Source organism: Astatotilapia calliptera, chromosome 13 (genome assembly GCF_900246225.1).
Source record: "Astatotilapia calliptera chromosome 13, fAstCal1.2, whole genome shotgun sequence".
Lineage (NCBI taxonomy): Eukaryota > Metazoa > Chordata > Actinopteri > Cichliformes > Cichlidae > Astatotilapia > Astatotilapia calliptera.
The window spans coordinates 23,736,759-23,752,850 of NC_039314.1; the positions used below are offsets into that span (position 1 = coordinate 23,736,759).

Sequence of the window (16,092 nt, forward strand, 5' to 3'; positions counted from 1 at the left end):
CCCATGTATGGACTGATGTTTTGATCCACCTGCTTCTCTGTAACCTGTGGGTGAATCTCTCCATCTCCTCTGGGTAATTATATTTTCTACTTCATTTACACACAGCTGGAAGAAGGAGATGCGAGTAAGGTCTTTATGTTTCTGCTTGGACCTTCTGTCCCTGCAACCCAAACCCAGATAAGTAGCAAGATATGGATAGATGGATGAGTAGATGTCCTTTTGACATAGTTGTGTCATGAAGTAACATGAAAAAATAGTTTAACCAGTGCACTTTAGGTCTTAAAAACATGAACAGCATCTCTTAAATATATGCATCCATTTTTATCTCAAGTCTCAAGCATTTCCTTAAAACCATATCAACACAATCCAGTGAAGTGAATTAACAGTTTCTCCAAAGACAGCTGCTACATGCAAAGGAATCAAAATTCACAATGCCATCTTCTCAATTCTGTTGGAAAAATATGTCCCATAATTTTTTAAATGGTTAAGAGACAAAATAACCATGTCTAATGTAGCATCTGTGATTTAAACGAAACACAAAACTGTATCAGTTTTCAATTGAGTACGTTGTGTATGATTTTGCAAATTTAAAAAAAAAAAAGCACCATGATCTACTTTAAGGAACACAAGCAGGATATTTTGGAGTGACCTGACTTGAAAACTGTGCAGGTGGATATTAAAAATGCTGCATCTTCTGCAAAGCAGCCTAAAAATATCCAACTACATCAAAAGTGCTTCACTGAAAAGTGGGTGAAAAGTTTTTAATCATTAATGGAAAAAATGCACCAGTTGTGCATCAGTGATATGAATATCACAAAGTCTGCTAGCTAAGGGTGCTGCAATCTAGAAACACTGTTGTCTCTTCCTCTAATTTGGGGCAGTTATCATCACAGTGCAACTTCACCCTCAGCTCTGAGCAAAACTGCTAAAAAATGTGCAAGGTGCAGAAAAGGAGGGAGGCGATGGATGTGTGAGGCAGAAAACAGGATTCAGAAAAATGCTGAGCTCTGCAGGCTTCAGGAATAGATTCTGAGTGAACAACCACAAATGGTTCTTTCTAGGTGGAGCTCTTTTCCCCTCCATACATTACTGAGGCGCTGAACCATGGTGGTGGTCCAGACCTTTTTTAATTTGTGCCCTCAGCCCTGGGGACTTAGTGACTGAAAGACTGCTAAACCTCTGCTGGTCACTGTAGATAGTCGCAAAGGAAATAATCTGAACTGTTGAGCTGTTTTATCATAACTGAAAAACATGCAGTAGCTAGGAAGAAATATTCTCCATTAGCATTAATTAAAAAACTGAGCACAATAAGGTCGGTTGTCAGAAGAAGCAGGCACTCTTGGCTCCCTGGCACACCGAGCTGAAGACATGATCTCTCTTTGACCTTTGCACAGTGGACCGTAAATGAGCTGTTTACTTTTTTATCTCTACAATATCTCAGGTAATATCTTGAATTGCTGCTGTTCTGCATCAAGTGAGGCAACAGTGCAGTTTCTCTCCTGTATGGACTCTTTGATGAACACACAGGGGCACACTCGGATCAAACACTTGTTATGTCTGCCTGAATGATTTGTCATGTTTGCATGTATTATGAGGTCAACATCCTCTTTAAAACAAGCACAGCAAACACAGCAGAAGTTTATCTCAGTGTGAGATTGTAAATGATTAGATATTTTTCATGGATGTTGCACATGCTGCCAAGTACTCTTCAGAGACAGCAGCGACCTGACTGGAGGCTCCATGGCATGCCTTCATCTTCTTATTCTTTATTTACATGTGCAGAAGCAGAGCAGTCTGATGAAGGGGCCTGACAGATGGTAAGTCCTTCTGTTTCAGTATAAAGATTTTGTGCTGGAGGGAAAGGACCCAGCATTAATGTGAGCTCCTCTTCTCCCTCTTTCATGTGCAGAAATAATTGATCTTGCCTCTGCTGAGCCTCTGAGTTGGGACTCTTCTCCGGCTGTGAGCTGAAAGATGAAAGAGGAAGAATCATTTCTTCTGAGAATTCAGGTGCTTCTCTTAAACATGAAAGAACCTCTTTTTTTTTTTTTTTTTTATCAGGGATCAGGAATAGAAATATACCAAATTATCTGTTGATTGTCTGTTTTTGTCCTTGCATTTCTGACTCATTGGGAGAATTCCATTATGAACATACATATCCTAGTGGAAATTTAAAATATACGATGTGAGAAATATGAAGTGAAACTGCAGTGGATGCATCTTGACATGTAGACGTGGCCAAGATGACCACGTATTCACTTCACACATATATGAACTGTAGCTATAACAGCTTCAACTCTTATGGGAAGGCTTTCTACAAAGTTTACAAGTGTATCAGAATTTGTGAGGTCAGACACTGATGTTGGATGATAAGGCCTGCCTCACAGTCTCCACTCTGATTCATCCCAAAAGCATTCGGTCAGATTGAGGTCAGGACTCCGTGCCGGCCGGTCAGATTTTTCCACACCAAACTTGCTCATCCATGACTGGTACGCAGTCATATTGAAACAGGAAGGGGTCTTCACCCAACTGTTCCCACAAAGTTGGGATCTGGTGCTGGCCAGAGGGGCCGATGGCGCGAAATGGCAGCCTCGCTTCTGTCAGTCTGCCGCAGGGCAGCTGTGGCTACAACCGTAGCTTGCCTCCACCAGTGTATGAATGCGAGAGTGAATGAATAGTGGCATTGTAAAGGGCTTTGGGTGCCTTGAAAAGCGCTATATAAATCCAATCCATTATTATTATTATTATTATCATGAAATTGTCCAAAATGATTTGGTATGCTGAAGCATTAAGAGTTCCTTTCACTGGATCGAAGGGGCCCATCGCCTGAGAAACAACCCCACACCATAATCCCCCCTCCACCAAACTTTACACTAGGCACAATGCAGTCAGACAAGTACCGTTCTCCTTGAAATCACCAAACTCAGAATGTTTTAGAGGAGGAGCAGGGAGGAAGAATTCCCTTTTAACAGAAAGATACCTCAAGCAAAACCAGAGGAAGACATCTATCTGCCATAACAGGTTTTGGAGTGAGGGGAAAGAGAAAGACAGGTCTAAACACAAACACAGGAGACTAATATATATCATCAATCTCCTCATCGATATGCATCTATAACCTTCAAAATTATTTAACACAAAAAGTGATCAGAAGAAAAAACTCAACGTAAGAAGTTTATTGGTTTGCAAAGGAGCTGTTTTTACAAAAGCATAGAGGGGGGAAAACATTTGGAGCATGTATTGTGTTCATCTAAACACTGGCCGTGTGCACATTCTCACAAAGTTTACAGTCAACTCTATTTATTTCGGGAATGTGACATCATGTGGTAATTACAAGTGCTCCTGTTTTCAGCAGATCAAACAGCCAACATGATGCGTGAGATGAAAGAGTATCAGGGAGATCAAAGTTACTGCAGCCGGCACACGAGTGATCCTCCGACTCAGTACATCCTTGAAAACAATGACAGGAAACTGTTGTGCAGTTAAAAGAAAAGCATCTGGAAATGGGAAAGGTTGCAGTTTAAGACAATACTCTTTTTCCATATCATTTGTAATATTTGTACACATCAGAACCCAGAGCCAAAGAAAACACTTTCATTATTATAAAAGACTCAGCTTTTCAACGCGCCTTCATATAAACAGCAAAACGTTAGCTATACAGTCAGGATATCTTTACCACACACAAAGCTGCTGGTTATGGTGTAATAAATACAAATGATAACATGATCAACCGCACAAACACATCAGCAACACATCAGCCTACTTCTACTCAATGAACACCATGAAGTCATTTTAGCACCTTTTAGAAAACCGCTCTTTAACCTGGTGAAACTCATGGGGAAATGATTTTAATTCAATACTCGAGTCCACATTAGGCCATAAAAAAATACAGCCCAAAAGAACAGACAGTGGATAGATGGCAAAAAGAAATAAAACCGCATGCTTGACTGAAACAGAAACTGGCAATACATAGTTGGTACGTCAATCTGTCGTCTTTCCAAATTGCCAGGTACTAGCTTACATGCACAACAAATGCTTTCATGTGTTTTCTTCAAAAATAAAAACCCTGAGTCCACGTACATCCAAAGTCCGAAAGGAGGGTAACAAACAGACAGACATGGGTAAAAAACAAAAACAAACACTCCTTCTCTTACATCAGACTTGCTGGATTTTAAGGGTAGGAAGAGTGTAAAGATTTACTTCACTGAATGGGTATAAAAGGGCAGGTCCTAAATAACTGGGGTGATTGTGGACAGTAATTTCACCTGGGTTACCATTAGATTACAATCAGCCAGAAAATGACATTCAGCTTTTCAGTTACATTTTTAAAGTGTTGCAGAGAAAATAAAATAAGAGTTACAAAGAGCAATAAATTATGATTTCCCAAGGTTGTTCTTCAAAAGATGTGGGATCATTAGGAGATCAGAAAAAGAGGCCTGCATATTTAACAGTAAAAATGCTTTAACTGTTTTCTTCTCGCTGTGAGTTTTGCAATTTTTTTTAAAGTGCAACAGTACAAAATAGGTAAGTACCCCACAAGCTTATCCTGTACCTGCACCACATCTAAAAACCTAGAGGAAAACAAACTGCGCTCAGCTGGAAAAAAACACAGCAGTTCCAGAAACAATTTGCTAATGGCAGAGTTCAAGTGTACACTATGCTGAGCCAAACAGACTCCCAGCTCAGCTCTGCACACATATAAAGAGCTCCCTGGAATGAGCACAGGAAGCCTTGAATTGTTCCTCTCCCTCCCCCGTACCTCCTGCTGCTGTCAACACAGTAAACTGAAGACCCAAAACATGAACCTGCATCACCCTTCAACACACATCTTGTTTTTACATCACTCAAACATACTTCCATGGACTATATCAACATTATTACAGTAAACTGTTACTAAATATGGTCACCAGAATACCAATAGCATCCAACAACATGCCCAATCAGCATAATTACATGTTATTTGGACACATTTGCCCTTGTAATACTAAAGTAAGAATGATTCACACACACACCTATCCGTTACACTGCAATTCTCAGTACCACGCTCGTTTGTGTCCAGAATAAATTTGGGTAAAACGAGGAACTCAGGAAGACGCTGTCTGACCAACCAGGCAAAAAGAAGCTTAGAGTCAGCTCTAGGAGCAGCGATGTTATTGCTATATCAAAGGAACTAGCAAATACTCATGCATGTATAGAAAGCAGCCTTTCTGCATTTTGACAAACGCTGCCCACAGGTAATGAAGAAGTTTCCTTAGAGTTTGCCCACAAAGGAAGCCTCATTCATGGCTTACTCCAATTTTACAGCAGCAAAAATTCGATCCAAAAACCATCATTGGCTTATGATAAACACAGAATATGTGAGGGTGAAAATGTCAAAATGTCTGAGCAGTTTTGTGCAGGCAACTGCTGTTCACTTCTTCAGTGTCAAACTGCTAAAAAAAAAGTCCTCAAAAGGGATCAAACAGGCTCATGAAACCTGGTTTAGGTTTTACTGTCATAAACAGAACCAGCAGCGCCGCTTTCCAACATTTACAAGTTGCGATCATTTATTCTGTGAATTTCTATTGAATAGTTTAATGATTTCTAACAATGTAATAATTCTAGAAAAACAGCGTACGCCATTCCATTTTTCCATTATTGTGATGCATGATACTTCTGTACCTGAATGACCTTCAAAATGTACTATTTGTATCATGACTTTGGTTTCTGTTACACCCCCTAACGTGTTATAAATGTGTAACAAATCACATTTATGAGCAGTTTCAGGAAACGTTTCAGTTGTGAAAAACCCCCTTGGCTAACCCTTCATGTGAAATGACACGTGCCTTGTTCTTTTAAGTGTCTGGGAAACAGCTGCAGGGCATCTGCACCAGAGTGTATCTATTATTCATGAACAGCTTATCAACGTTTATAATTTCAGCTTTAGAAACCCAGGAAGCTTTAATGATTTATTAACATTTCTAAAAGTGGGACTGGTAATAACCGTTTACCAACTTTTAATAAATACAATTTTAATTACACACAAAAGGGATTTTTCACAACTTGGCAAATATATTCAGGCTAATAACTGACCCATGAACATAACTTAAACTTAAATCATTTTTCTTATAAAACCCTTTAAAGAGGTCAAGGCTTCAGCAACAAAGAAACTTTATTGCTGCCCTAAGCCATTTGTCTAGAACAAATCTGGCCAGCTTTTTGCAAGAGCTTTGTCTTCCTCAGACTTTTCCTTCTCCTACCTGCATATTAGAAGTAGGTGAAGTTGTGCCAAAAAACACAAATGCATAAACAGAAAAAAAAAAGTACCTTTTAATGTCTGCAGTGAGTTTTTACATCTTTCTAGAGTATGGAAAAAAAAAAACAAAAAAACCCCCCAAAAACCTGATAACGCATAATCAACGTTGATACTGGAAGAGTGTAAACAGAGCACCTTAAGATTTCATACACACAATACTTGTGGGTTTAACTTGAAGATCTCTTCTCTATATTTTTTAGAACTTGCTCCCTGCCCCAGTGAAGGAAACTGTCATAAAGAAAACAACGCATAAGAGACCAGACATTTGTGTTAGTTACACTTCTAAAACACAGCCTGCAGCGCTAGGAAAGGATGAGACTGCATCAGTGTGGGCAAGATGCCGATGAGGAATGATTCAGGAAAACCTTTTTCTTTTTTTAAAAAGCCATGAGACACACAAGACCTATAATGGACTAAAACAGCACCAGCCATACCACCAAAAACTGTGACATTGAGAAATTAATCTGTGCATCACTATATCTTCTATGCTACTATTAAAGAAAAAAAAAAAATAAAAAAAAAATAAACAAAAAAAACATCAACCCTATACATTCAAAGTACCCCCAGGATCTGACCCCTGACTCCAAAATGTGTGACTGAACCTGCACCCGGCTGAACCTGTGACCTCGATGACAGCACGGTTTCTTCTTCATATAAGGAGTAAAACTTCTATCTTATTTTAGTGTTCAACTCTGATGAGGCTTGCAAAAGAAAAAAGGAGCAGAAGTCAAATTTTAAATAACATTTCTCTGCAGCTCTACTGCCTCTATAGCGCAATCTACTGACAGGAGAGTGGCTGTAGTTAAAAAAAAGAAGAAAAAAAAAGAAAAGTGCAAACTACCCAGACACGCTGTGTTAAGCATGGGATGCTACATCTTGTCATGATATAATCCTCATTTTTGAGTATTTAGGTCAATGAGGCTGCGACGTGTTACCATGACAACTGGAATAAACCCAAGGGATGCAGAGGAGTGCCAGCAGAGTTGGATATACATCAGCAGAGAGAAAACAGGCCGCTATGCTGTCTTGTGTTGTGCTCAGATGAGTTTTTGAAATAGTTACACATCCAGCTGTGTTGAGCTCAATCTAACTAAAGCATATCAAATATACATATATGTCCAGGTATATTTGAATTGAAACCAGTTGCATCTCGCATAACATCATGTATCCGCCTGATTTGGGAACACTGCTCTGGCCTGTCTGAGTTTTACTGCACATTTGTTCACGTTGCTTGGTCAGCAAAAGATTTAAGAGGACGCTTGTATGTTTAAACAAAGTGAGTTGAATTGAGTTTAAGTTTTTGATTTTGTTCTATCCATGAGCAACACTTAACTTTCACTTTAGCTGCTAATTGTCAGATATTTTTATCTAACTGGTTTTTTCAAACCTCCACACCTGCCTCCATCTCAAATTCCCTAAAGGATTCGACATAAAAGTGGAATGTCCTATAAATAAGCTACAAGTTCGCTGATCTAAAAACTGGGGCTACAAGGGAAAAATACCTGAAAAATGGATCAAACACATTCACCCACAAAGCACCATCACATCAGATCCTGGTTCAACATAAAGAAGAGGAAGAAGAAGAAGAAACAGCAAAGCAGAAAAACTTTGATCCAGTTACTATGCTGATGCAGTGCTGTACGATGGGCTATGGATGATGATGTAACAGGCGCACGTGTGTGTGTGTGGTCATGTGTGATCAAGTCCTTGCTTCACACACGACTTGCGGAGCGGGAATTGGTCAGAGGGCAAGTTAACCAAGCTTGGTAATCTGTAGGTCTCCTTGTATTCGTACTGTGTCGATAGAGGGCAAAGATTTTACTTTGTGATAAAAGTCAAAGAGCTGGTGTCCATCCACGAATATCCGGAACCTCTGGTGCTCGCAGTGGATCTCAATCTGCAGAAGGAAGAAAGACATGGAGAAAAAGACAGTTAGGCAAAAGGTGGAAAGAAAATACCGCACTTTAACCGCTTTTGACTTCATGACAAGTAGAGACTGAACACACTCATTCCATACAGTCACAATAAGCAGAAGAAATTGGGTGGGTGGAAAAAGCTGTGTCAGAGTTACACACAATCACCTCATGAGCTGAAGGGACGCATCTCACTTTATACAACCATTTCTTTCTCTGCTCGTTAATATAAAAATATTATTTGTGCAGTTTCAATTTGAGTAAACAATTACAAAATAGATTCAGTAAAGGACTAGATGTTACAATCCCTGATATTGCATTGCTTTAAATGGAGAAAACGTTGACGGATGCTTGTTATGAGGAAAGGCAGCTCAGAAACTTTACCAGCGGCACACATCGTTGTGTGCCTCAACTTTCGGTCTTTTACCCAAGCTAATCTGTCATTTTTTCTTCCTTGGTTAGGGTGCATGATAAAGACAACCGCTTGTAAAGAGAAAGACCAAATGACCCCTTACACTGAGGATGACTATCAGCTATTTTAGTTGATGTTAAAACATTTAAAGCTCCCAAAACGTTATTGAATAAGTAGGCTAGAGCTAAGCCTCGCTCTCATTTTCTTCTCTTGTTTGTACGTGTACACACTGAATCCTAACAAACCGACAACAAAAATGTAACTGCATAAACACCTCCGCGTGGTTTATGCCAGTGGGGGGGAATTTAAAAAAAAAAAGAAACCGTCAAACAACTCAAGGCAGAATGTTTTAGATGAAGCAGCAGAAACAAACCATCCTGCTCTGAGACCACAGCACATCATGTGTCTCTCCACATGCCCCTGGATTCAGGAGGGAGTTTGTTTTAAACATTCTGCATGGCAGACTTAATCTCCAGCCTCCAGCTTTTGACAGAGTCATGACTGTGCCGACCTGCTCAGTCACGCTGCAACCACAAACAATGACACTTTATCAGAGAGCTGACATTCAACAACCAGATGCAGGGTTCACCTCTAAAAATAACTTAAGTTGTTGTGTCTGCATATGCATATTTCGCATTCTTAAAAAACAGAAAGAGTTTCTCTTTGTAAAAATTCTCATGCATCCACAGCTGAGTTTTAAAGATATCAGACTGGAAAACACACTAAGCAAAAACCCTTGACTGGGGCAGGGATAGCTCAGTAGGTAGAGTGGTAGCCCCATGATCGGAAGGTCGGGGGTTCGACTCCACTGAACGGCTACCCTGAGGTACCCCTGAGCAAGGTACCGTCCCTACACACTGCTCCCCGGGCACTGCACTGGCGGCTGCCCACTGCTTCACTGGGTGAATGGGTTAAATGCAGAGGAACTATTTCCCTATGGGGACTAACACGCACACTTTACTTTACTTTACTTTGACCCCAGCAATTAGGGGATCCAGTGGCTCTGTTATGATGTTGGAATAGTTTTGCTCACATTGTGTGTGTCTCCTTAGAAGTAAGGATCACTGTAAATCCATAAACTTATGGTGGAGTGGTCTCTTCCAGGACTATAATGTACCCCATCAAAAGGATAGCAAGGGGTTACTGAATTGTTTAAGTTTGCAAAGGAGATTAATCATATGCACTGGTTTTGACAGTGAACCAAACTCAGCTGCAGTGCGCACCTGTAAGAGACTTTGGACCTCCTTCTCAAGCAGATCACGTCACAATCACTATGCAAGATAAATAAAAATAGCTCCAGCAATCAGTGCCAAAATACATTTTTACTAAATTTGTACACATGCACTAGAGTCCTGAACATTTCGAGACATTACGCAATAGAGATGGTTACAAGTACACAAATTACCGACCCAGTTGCTTTGGGCATTTGCCGTCTTTTAGCCTCCAGCTCCTCAAGTATAACCTCTATATGGATTTCACAGAGCTGCCAACACTGCAGCAAATGTTATGGTGCATTTCACGGTGACGTGTGGGTGTCGTGAACTTGGCACTTTAAACAGACCTTCGGCTACACTGGAGAAAGAACAACTTCATTCAGTGTCCTGAAAACATCTCGAGAAACTTCATGCTTTGTTCTTCGCTCCATTGCCACTATTGTATATTTTTAGCTGTACACCATGTGTGTTATTCATGTGCAGACTTATTGGAGCAGAATATGACATTAAAGAGCTAACAAGTCCTCGGGTGTTATGAGATTACTCATCATGCATATGCCCTGCTGCTCAACCCCCTCCACCCTCCAACTCCAACTCATTCAGCACACCACAACAGCTGATGTGGTCCTAACGCAGTAAACAGGCCACTATATGGGGTACAGGCTCTATTTACATTACAATATGATGAAGCATGGACAACATTTCCTGTTTGTGTTCCATTATCATGCTGCGCAGATAATCTCACATAACTAATTCTGAAAATATCTCTGCTACAGGCGACTGCTGGGGATTACCCAGAATTATTTGATGTGAGAAAAGGGATTTTTTTACCCTAAAAGGCTGATCAGGGATGAAGGGAAAATACACAGTGGACGCCTCCTCCTCTGTCCATTTCCCAGAAACCCGAGCGATGCGAAGGAACTGACGGTCAGTGAAACGAGCCGTGAGTTTCAGGGCCACATCAAATGGAGGCTCCCCTTTCTCTGAATCACGTCCGCAGGTCAGGCTGACATCAAAGCTGAGGGTATGAAAAAAAAAACAAAAAACAAAACCGGGGTATCGGGTATTCAGGCAGGATGCAGTGGTAAAGCACACATCAGATAATCTGGGATAAATGAGATGCATAATTCTGCTGCGTAAGAACAATTCTCACCAATTGTGAGTTAATTATGCATAATCCCTGCTGCTAGTTCTGTTTATCCACCCTCCCCTGCTGCTGCTGCACAGTTATGCGTCTTGGTGTAAGTTTATGGTCACAGTTACAGGCATCAAGTTTCTAAGTAATGAGACGCAACAAAGAAAGACTGTGTGTTTAGGCCTTGGAGCTGTTCTGTCTGTTGGGACATTCACATGAACTTTGGCATGGAAAACCCTCCCAGCAGCAGGCACTAAACAAGATGAGGTCATCGAGAGGTTTCTTCCAAGTTTGACACAAGTTTCCATGTAGGGTAAGGACACACCCAAACAAATCTGCTTCACTGGATCTCTCTCTTTTTTAAAAAAATTTTTAAAAAAAAGAAAATCCCCCCCTTTTTCTCCCTGCTGGTGAGGGAACGCCCTGTCTCTGCATACTTAAGGAGCCACTGTTCTTTCTGGCTGCCTACGCATTACTCAGTGTGTCCTCGAGTGGCCGTGCAAGTCTGACTAGCCTAAGAACAAAAAAAACAAAACAAAAACAAAACATCCCATCTCTAACATCCTTTAGCAAAGAATGTGTACTGTGCAGACGTAAATCAGAATGTTTTAAATATGCAGAGATAAAAACATGGCTCCAGATAAAGAGTGTGTGCATGCATGCCTTTGTGAGGTGTTATGTTACCTGTCTGGCTCCAGGTCCACGATGCCCATCACTATTATCTTCTTCCCCGGCCGCATGCCCCCCCGGATGCGCCCGCTGAATGGCACCGTCTACGCATTGCACACATTGAATTTATTACGCACAGCCAGGAGCGAGCATCAAACAAGGACACTCGGGAAATCGTTTAAATATTTCATACCAGGAGGCGTGATAAATCCTCCTTGTCAGGTGAGATGAGGCCGGGGTTCCCCAGCGAGTCATTCAGGTGGTCTTCTTCCACATTCTTCAACACCAGTGACAAAAGACACAGGATGCAAAGTATCATTTATCGCTCTGTCAGGTAGGATATACAACTTGCATGGCTGAGGTTAAAGGCACAACAAGAGGCTACAGGCCTATCATTCAATATATGCACAAGAGTGTGGCCTCGTACGCGGCGTGCAACAACAATGACGAGGTGGCAGCAGACCTGTCATGTTGTTATCAGCGTTCCTGCCGGGAGCCATGAGTTATTATAAATGAGCCCCACATTTGGCACCATCTTGCACTACGATGGAAATGCGCACCGGCTGGGTGGCCTAGAAGAGCACACACCGCCGGTGCATTTCACCACAGCGTATTGGATTTCCCAATTTCCTCCCCGGCCACAGATGAAAGAGGAGTCGCCCTACGCTCTGAATGCGCTGCGCCCGGCGCTCCGCATTTACAATAAGCGCCAGATAATCGACCTAACGGTGCGCTTAAATCGCAACTAACAGGCCCCCATGCACAGAAAATAAATACCAACACACGTAACCCCGGATCGGTTCCCCGAAAACCTTCAAAATACTCACTACTCCGTCCTTCTCCGCTGCCTGCACCGCCATCTTGAGCAGAATAGCATAGGATGCTGATTATCGGAGCAGAGGCAGCTCTGCCGGGGAGCGTGGTTTGTCAGCGTCGTGGCACTGACTCAGGAGGATATTCCTGTTCCTGCTCCAGTACTGCTCCTATTCTTGGGTCCTCGCGTCTGACTTGGCCTGAGAGAGAGCACAGTCACCTCGCAGGATCCCTCTGCTCCACTGAAATGGGTGGATGTCTGCTGACGTATGCTTTATAATAATTACAGACCAAAAGCTTAATCCCCGTCTGTTGGAGAAGGCTAATCAGACAGATTTCCCTCAACCCTTCACCCAATTAGACAACGCATTGTTTGGATTCTTTGGGGGGTTTCTAGGTTGGGATAACAATCCAGGACACGACTTTTAGCTGGTTTAAATAAGCGGTTACTTTATGAGACTGCGCTCGCGTGTCGTTTATCCAGTTTGACTGTGACACAGACTGGGGGGTTTTGGCCTAATTGGCCAAAGTGGGCACACTCAATACTTTGGAATGATTAAACAATACTGTAGGGCTCAGAGGCGTCAGGGAGTTAAAAATAGCTACAAATGGACCTGTTTCTGCTCACTTGTGAGCCTGGGACATAATTGCTTTTCACCGAATGAAGTGGACAATCCCACTGTCTGTTCATTGACTTTTGCAACCCTCTCCGTCCTTTCTGTATGCTCTCTATCTATTCAACCCCCATCTCTGATCGTTAGCCCGGCTGTTGTTTAGTTAAACTGGTCCACTCTGCCCCTTTGTGGATATTTAAAGGCATTACACGCTAAGCAAATCAATGCACTGTGACTTCAGTGATGCACTGATGTTCCCCTTAATACAAAACGCTGCAGCGAGAGTACTGACAGGGTTAAGAAAGATAGATCATGTTTCTTCTATACTAGATTTTCTTATTTCTTGACAGAGAGACAAAATTAGAAATGAGTATATCAGAGGAACAGTTCAGGTTGAGCATTTTGGAGACAAAGTTAGATAGGCAAGGCTGAGATAGCTTGGACATGTGTACAGGAGCAATGGTGGATATTTTGAAAAAGGGATTTTGAAGATGGACCCAGAAGGCACGAAGAAATGAAAAAGATCACAGAGAAGATTCATGGATGTAGGGAAGCAGGGCCTCCAGAAGGTCTTGCGCGACAGAAGAGGATGCTAGGCTTAGGTAGAGATGGAGCTTTGACGACCCCTAGCGGAAGCATCCGAAAGACGAAGATTAGTTTATCTTTAGTGGTTCACTGTTGAATCTATCATTGAATTTAAAGTCCTTCTCCTTACATACAAAGTCTTGAATAATCAGGTCCCATCATATCTTCCAAAGGATTTGTGTCTCCTCCCAGGATCAAACTGGAGACTTTTTGTTTGTTAGCCAAGTACATAAACCCCTGCACTATTGAAACACCCCTTAACAAGTTATTAGTTCTTATTATTGCTGCAGTAATAACACTCAAATATCCTACATATATCTCTATTCAATGCATTACTCGTGCCTCTAGTCCAGGGTTGGGCAACATGTTTTCCAGAGGGCCTTCCTGCCTTATGAAACGTCACACATTGATGACACTTGCATGGTGACATATGAAACAAAACATGGTTTCAAGTTATGCTGAAAATTTTACATTACATAAAAACATAACTCAAGAATCCCATTTATTCACATTTAAATCAGGGTGTGTTTACATAGTCTGTCCAGTTAGGAAGCACATACCATTTTGAATCCTTTACACCTGCTTTGGTGCAAAAGAAAATGACAATGCATACACTGGAGAGGCAAAAACAAGACAAATGTCAGCAGCTTATTCAGTTTTTCCTAAATTAAACACATCCAGGCCTGCCATCACAAAAAAGATTTGCTGTGTCTCCCAGCACAGTACAAGAGTGTGGAGAATAAACCAGGAGGTGGGCTGTTACATGAAGAGATGGACAGTGTCTACCCAGCAAAGAAGAACAAGAAGAGCACTGCCAGAATCCTGCAAAATGACCTCCAGCAGGCTATTAATGTACACGTGTCTGGCCAAACAGAATCCAGGAGGGCCATGTGAGGGCTGAATGCCCTTTAGTGGGACCTGTGCTCAAAGACCAGTGCCTTCCAGCTTGACTGGCATTTGCCAGAGAAAAAACAGAACTGGTAGGTCTGCCACTTTTGCCCTGTTCTCATGACAGATGAAGTTACAGGCATCTTAACATTTGGCACAGCCTCCGTAAACTGTCCAGACTCACAGAGGCTCAGTGTGAAGAGAACACTGGTGATAGCATAGAAGTTTAACTGACTTTGTGTTACACTGCGATGATCAAGTGTTCCCTTTTTTAGCAGTGTATTTAAACCAGTGGTGTCGAAGTGTAGAACAGCACGCTTCACAATCTGTACATAGTATCAGCCGTCTGGTTTCATGTCCTGAACTCGTAGTTGCCCCCCCCCCCCCCCACACACACACACACTCTTTTTAAATAAGCCACAACATTTTTTCTTAGCTGTCATTAAGCATTTCTTTATATTAGACACTAACATGGAGGAGGAGCTGAATCTAAATCTCATTTTTAATGATTTCAATGCTGAGGTCTTTCTTTAGAGAAGGATAAAGTTGTCTCCATTGCATTAAACCCATCATATGTATTAGGAGTAGCAGGCAGCCACTGTGTAGCACCCAGTGATCAACTCCAAATATAAACCAGTGCCTCAGTCAAAGACATAGTGAAAGAAGAACATGTAATTTTCTGCACAAAGGGGCCCGCTGCGCCAACATCCAGCCTTGCAGTGCTGTCAGCGCTGAGAAGCATTTTGTTCATGGTTCCTTGAAATGTAGGAAAAAACTGAAGTGTTTTAAAAAAAATCATTATTTGTGGAAACAGCTATGTGGGCGATGACATTGCATGGTCATTGATTCCTTCTCTAATGTGCAATCAGTGAGAAAATTTTGTGTTTCAAACGGGTTTTTATTTACATTCGATTTTTGCATGTATTTTAATGAAGATGCAGTGAAGAAAAATCATAACCATGATCACAAGCATTTCATATGAGTCTGAATGTGCAGTGGTTATCCTCCTCCTTGATAATTTGTGCAGTTCTCTGTAGAATACGGGATAAACGCTTCTGGTCCAAAATCCTGATTGATGATATTAATGTTCAAAGCACCGTTTGTGGGCTTCTGTGTGTCCACCCATAACTTATAAAGTGTTTAAGGTTGTCTGTCACTATATCATAGATACATGTGAAAAATAATGAAAATAAAAACTGGAATTATAAACTAAACTGTATAAAACACAAAGTTTGTGCTACTACCAGAAACACAAACATAGGAGCCAGGGGAAATTTCCCTTCTTTCATTCCGTAACAGTCATTTATGTGTCTGTGTCACATTCAGTTTCATCAATCAGTGATCAAACGCCTGCTTGACCTCGTTTCATCTAAAAGTCTCTTGTTTTTGTGCTTCCACCTAGCGGTTATTTTTGGAACGACATCATTACAAGAATCCATCGGTTAGTTTCACTTCCGTTGCTTTTGCAGCAGCAGTTAATGTTAGAAATGCCAAATGAAATGATATTAGCAACCTGGTGAATTCTTTTATTTCTTAAAAAATATATTATTAATCGAG

The 16,092-nt window shown here is 41.4% G+C and overlaps 2 protein-coding genes across 7 annotated transcripts in view; one reads left to right on the plus strand and one right to left on the minus strand.

The window, feature by feature from the left end:
* Positions 1-3,158: 3,158 nt before the first annotated feature.
* lgalslb (lectin, galactoside-binding-like b) lies at positions 3,159-12,958 on the minus strand. 3 transcript variants are annotated; one of them, XM_026189532.1, is made up of 5 exons: positions 12,463-12,958; positions 11,881-11,912; positions 11,651-11,698; positions 10,663-10,849; positions 3,159-8,189 (listed from the first exon to the last, which is right to left on the minus strand). In XM_026189532.1, the coding sequence occupies exons 1-5, from the start codon at positions 12,493-12,495 to the stop codon at positions 8,046-8,048; spliced, it is 444 nt and encodes a 147-aa protein (XP_026045317.1). In that variant the 5' UTR covers positions 12,496-12,958; the 3' UTR covers positions 3,159-8,045. The 3 variants fall into 3 exon arrangements, with proteins under 3 accessions (XP_026045317.1, XP_026045316.1, XP_026045315.1); XM_026189531.1 differs by having other exon boundaries at positions 11,881-11,921; XM_026189530.1 differs by having other exon boundaries at positions 11,651-11,739; positions 11,829-11,912; positions 12,463-12,956.
* Positions 11,855-16,092, plus strand: part of abch1 (ATP-binding cassette, sub-family H, member 1) — a 37,471-nt gene continuing 33,233 nt past the window's right edge. For 2 of the 4 annotated variants that reach the window (XM_026189525.1, XM_026189526.1), the window contains exon 1: positions 11,855-11,969. In XM_026189525.1, the coding sequence (XP_026045310.1) occupies positions 11,863-11,969 (107 nt within the window). In that variant the 5' untranslated portion in view covers positions 11,855-11,862. Of the gene's footprint in view, positions 11,970-14,365; positions 14,628-15,953; positions 15,977-16,092 lie in introns of those variants that run through there. The other 2 variants (XM_026189528.1, XM_026189527.1) reach the window with 2 other exon arrangements.

What these genes read in the sequence shown, in the direction of transcription:
- lgalslb (XM_026189530.1), bottom strand. Translation starts at nt 12,495, where the DNA reads ATGGCGGTGCAGGCAGCGGAGAAGGACGGAGTA. An exon ending in CAGCGGAGAAGGACGGAGTA is followed by an intron (nt 11,913 to 12,462) that starts GTGAGTATTTTG and finishes CTGGTGTTGAAG; the next exon opens with AATGTGGAAGAAGACCACCT. An exon ending in AGGATTTATCACGCCTCCTG is followed by an intron (nt 11,740 to 11,828) that starts GTATGAAATATT and finishes TGCAATGCGTAG; the next exon opens with ACGGTGCCATTCAGCGGGCG.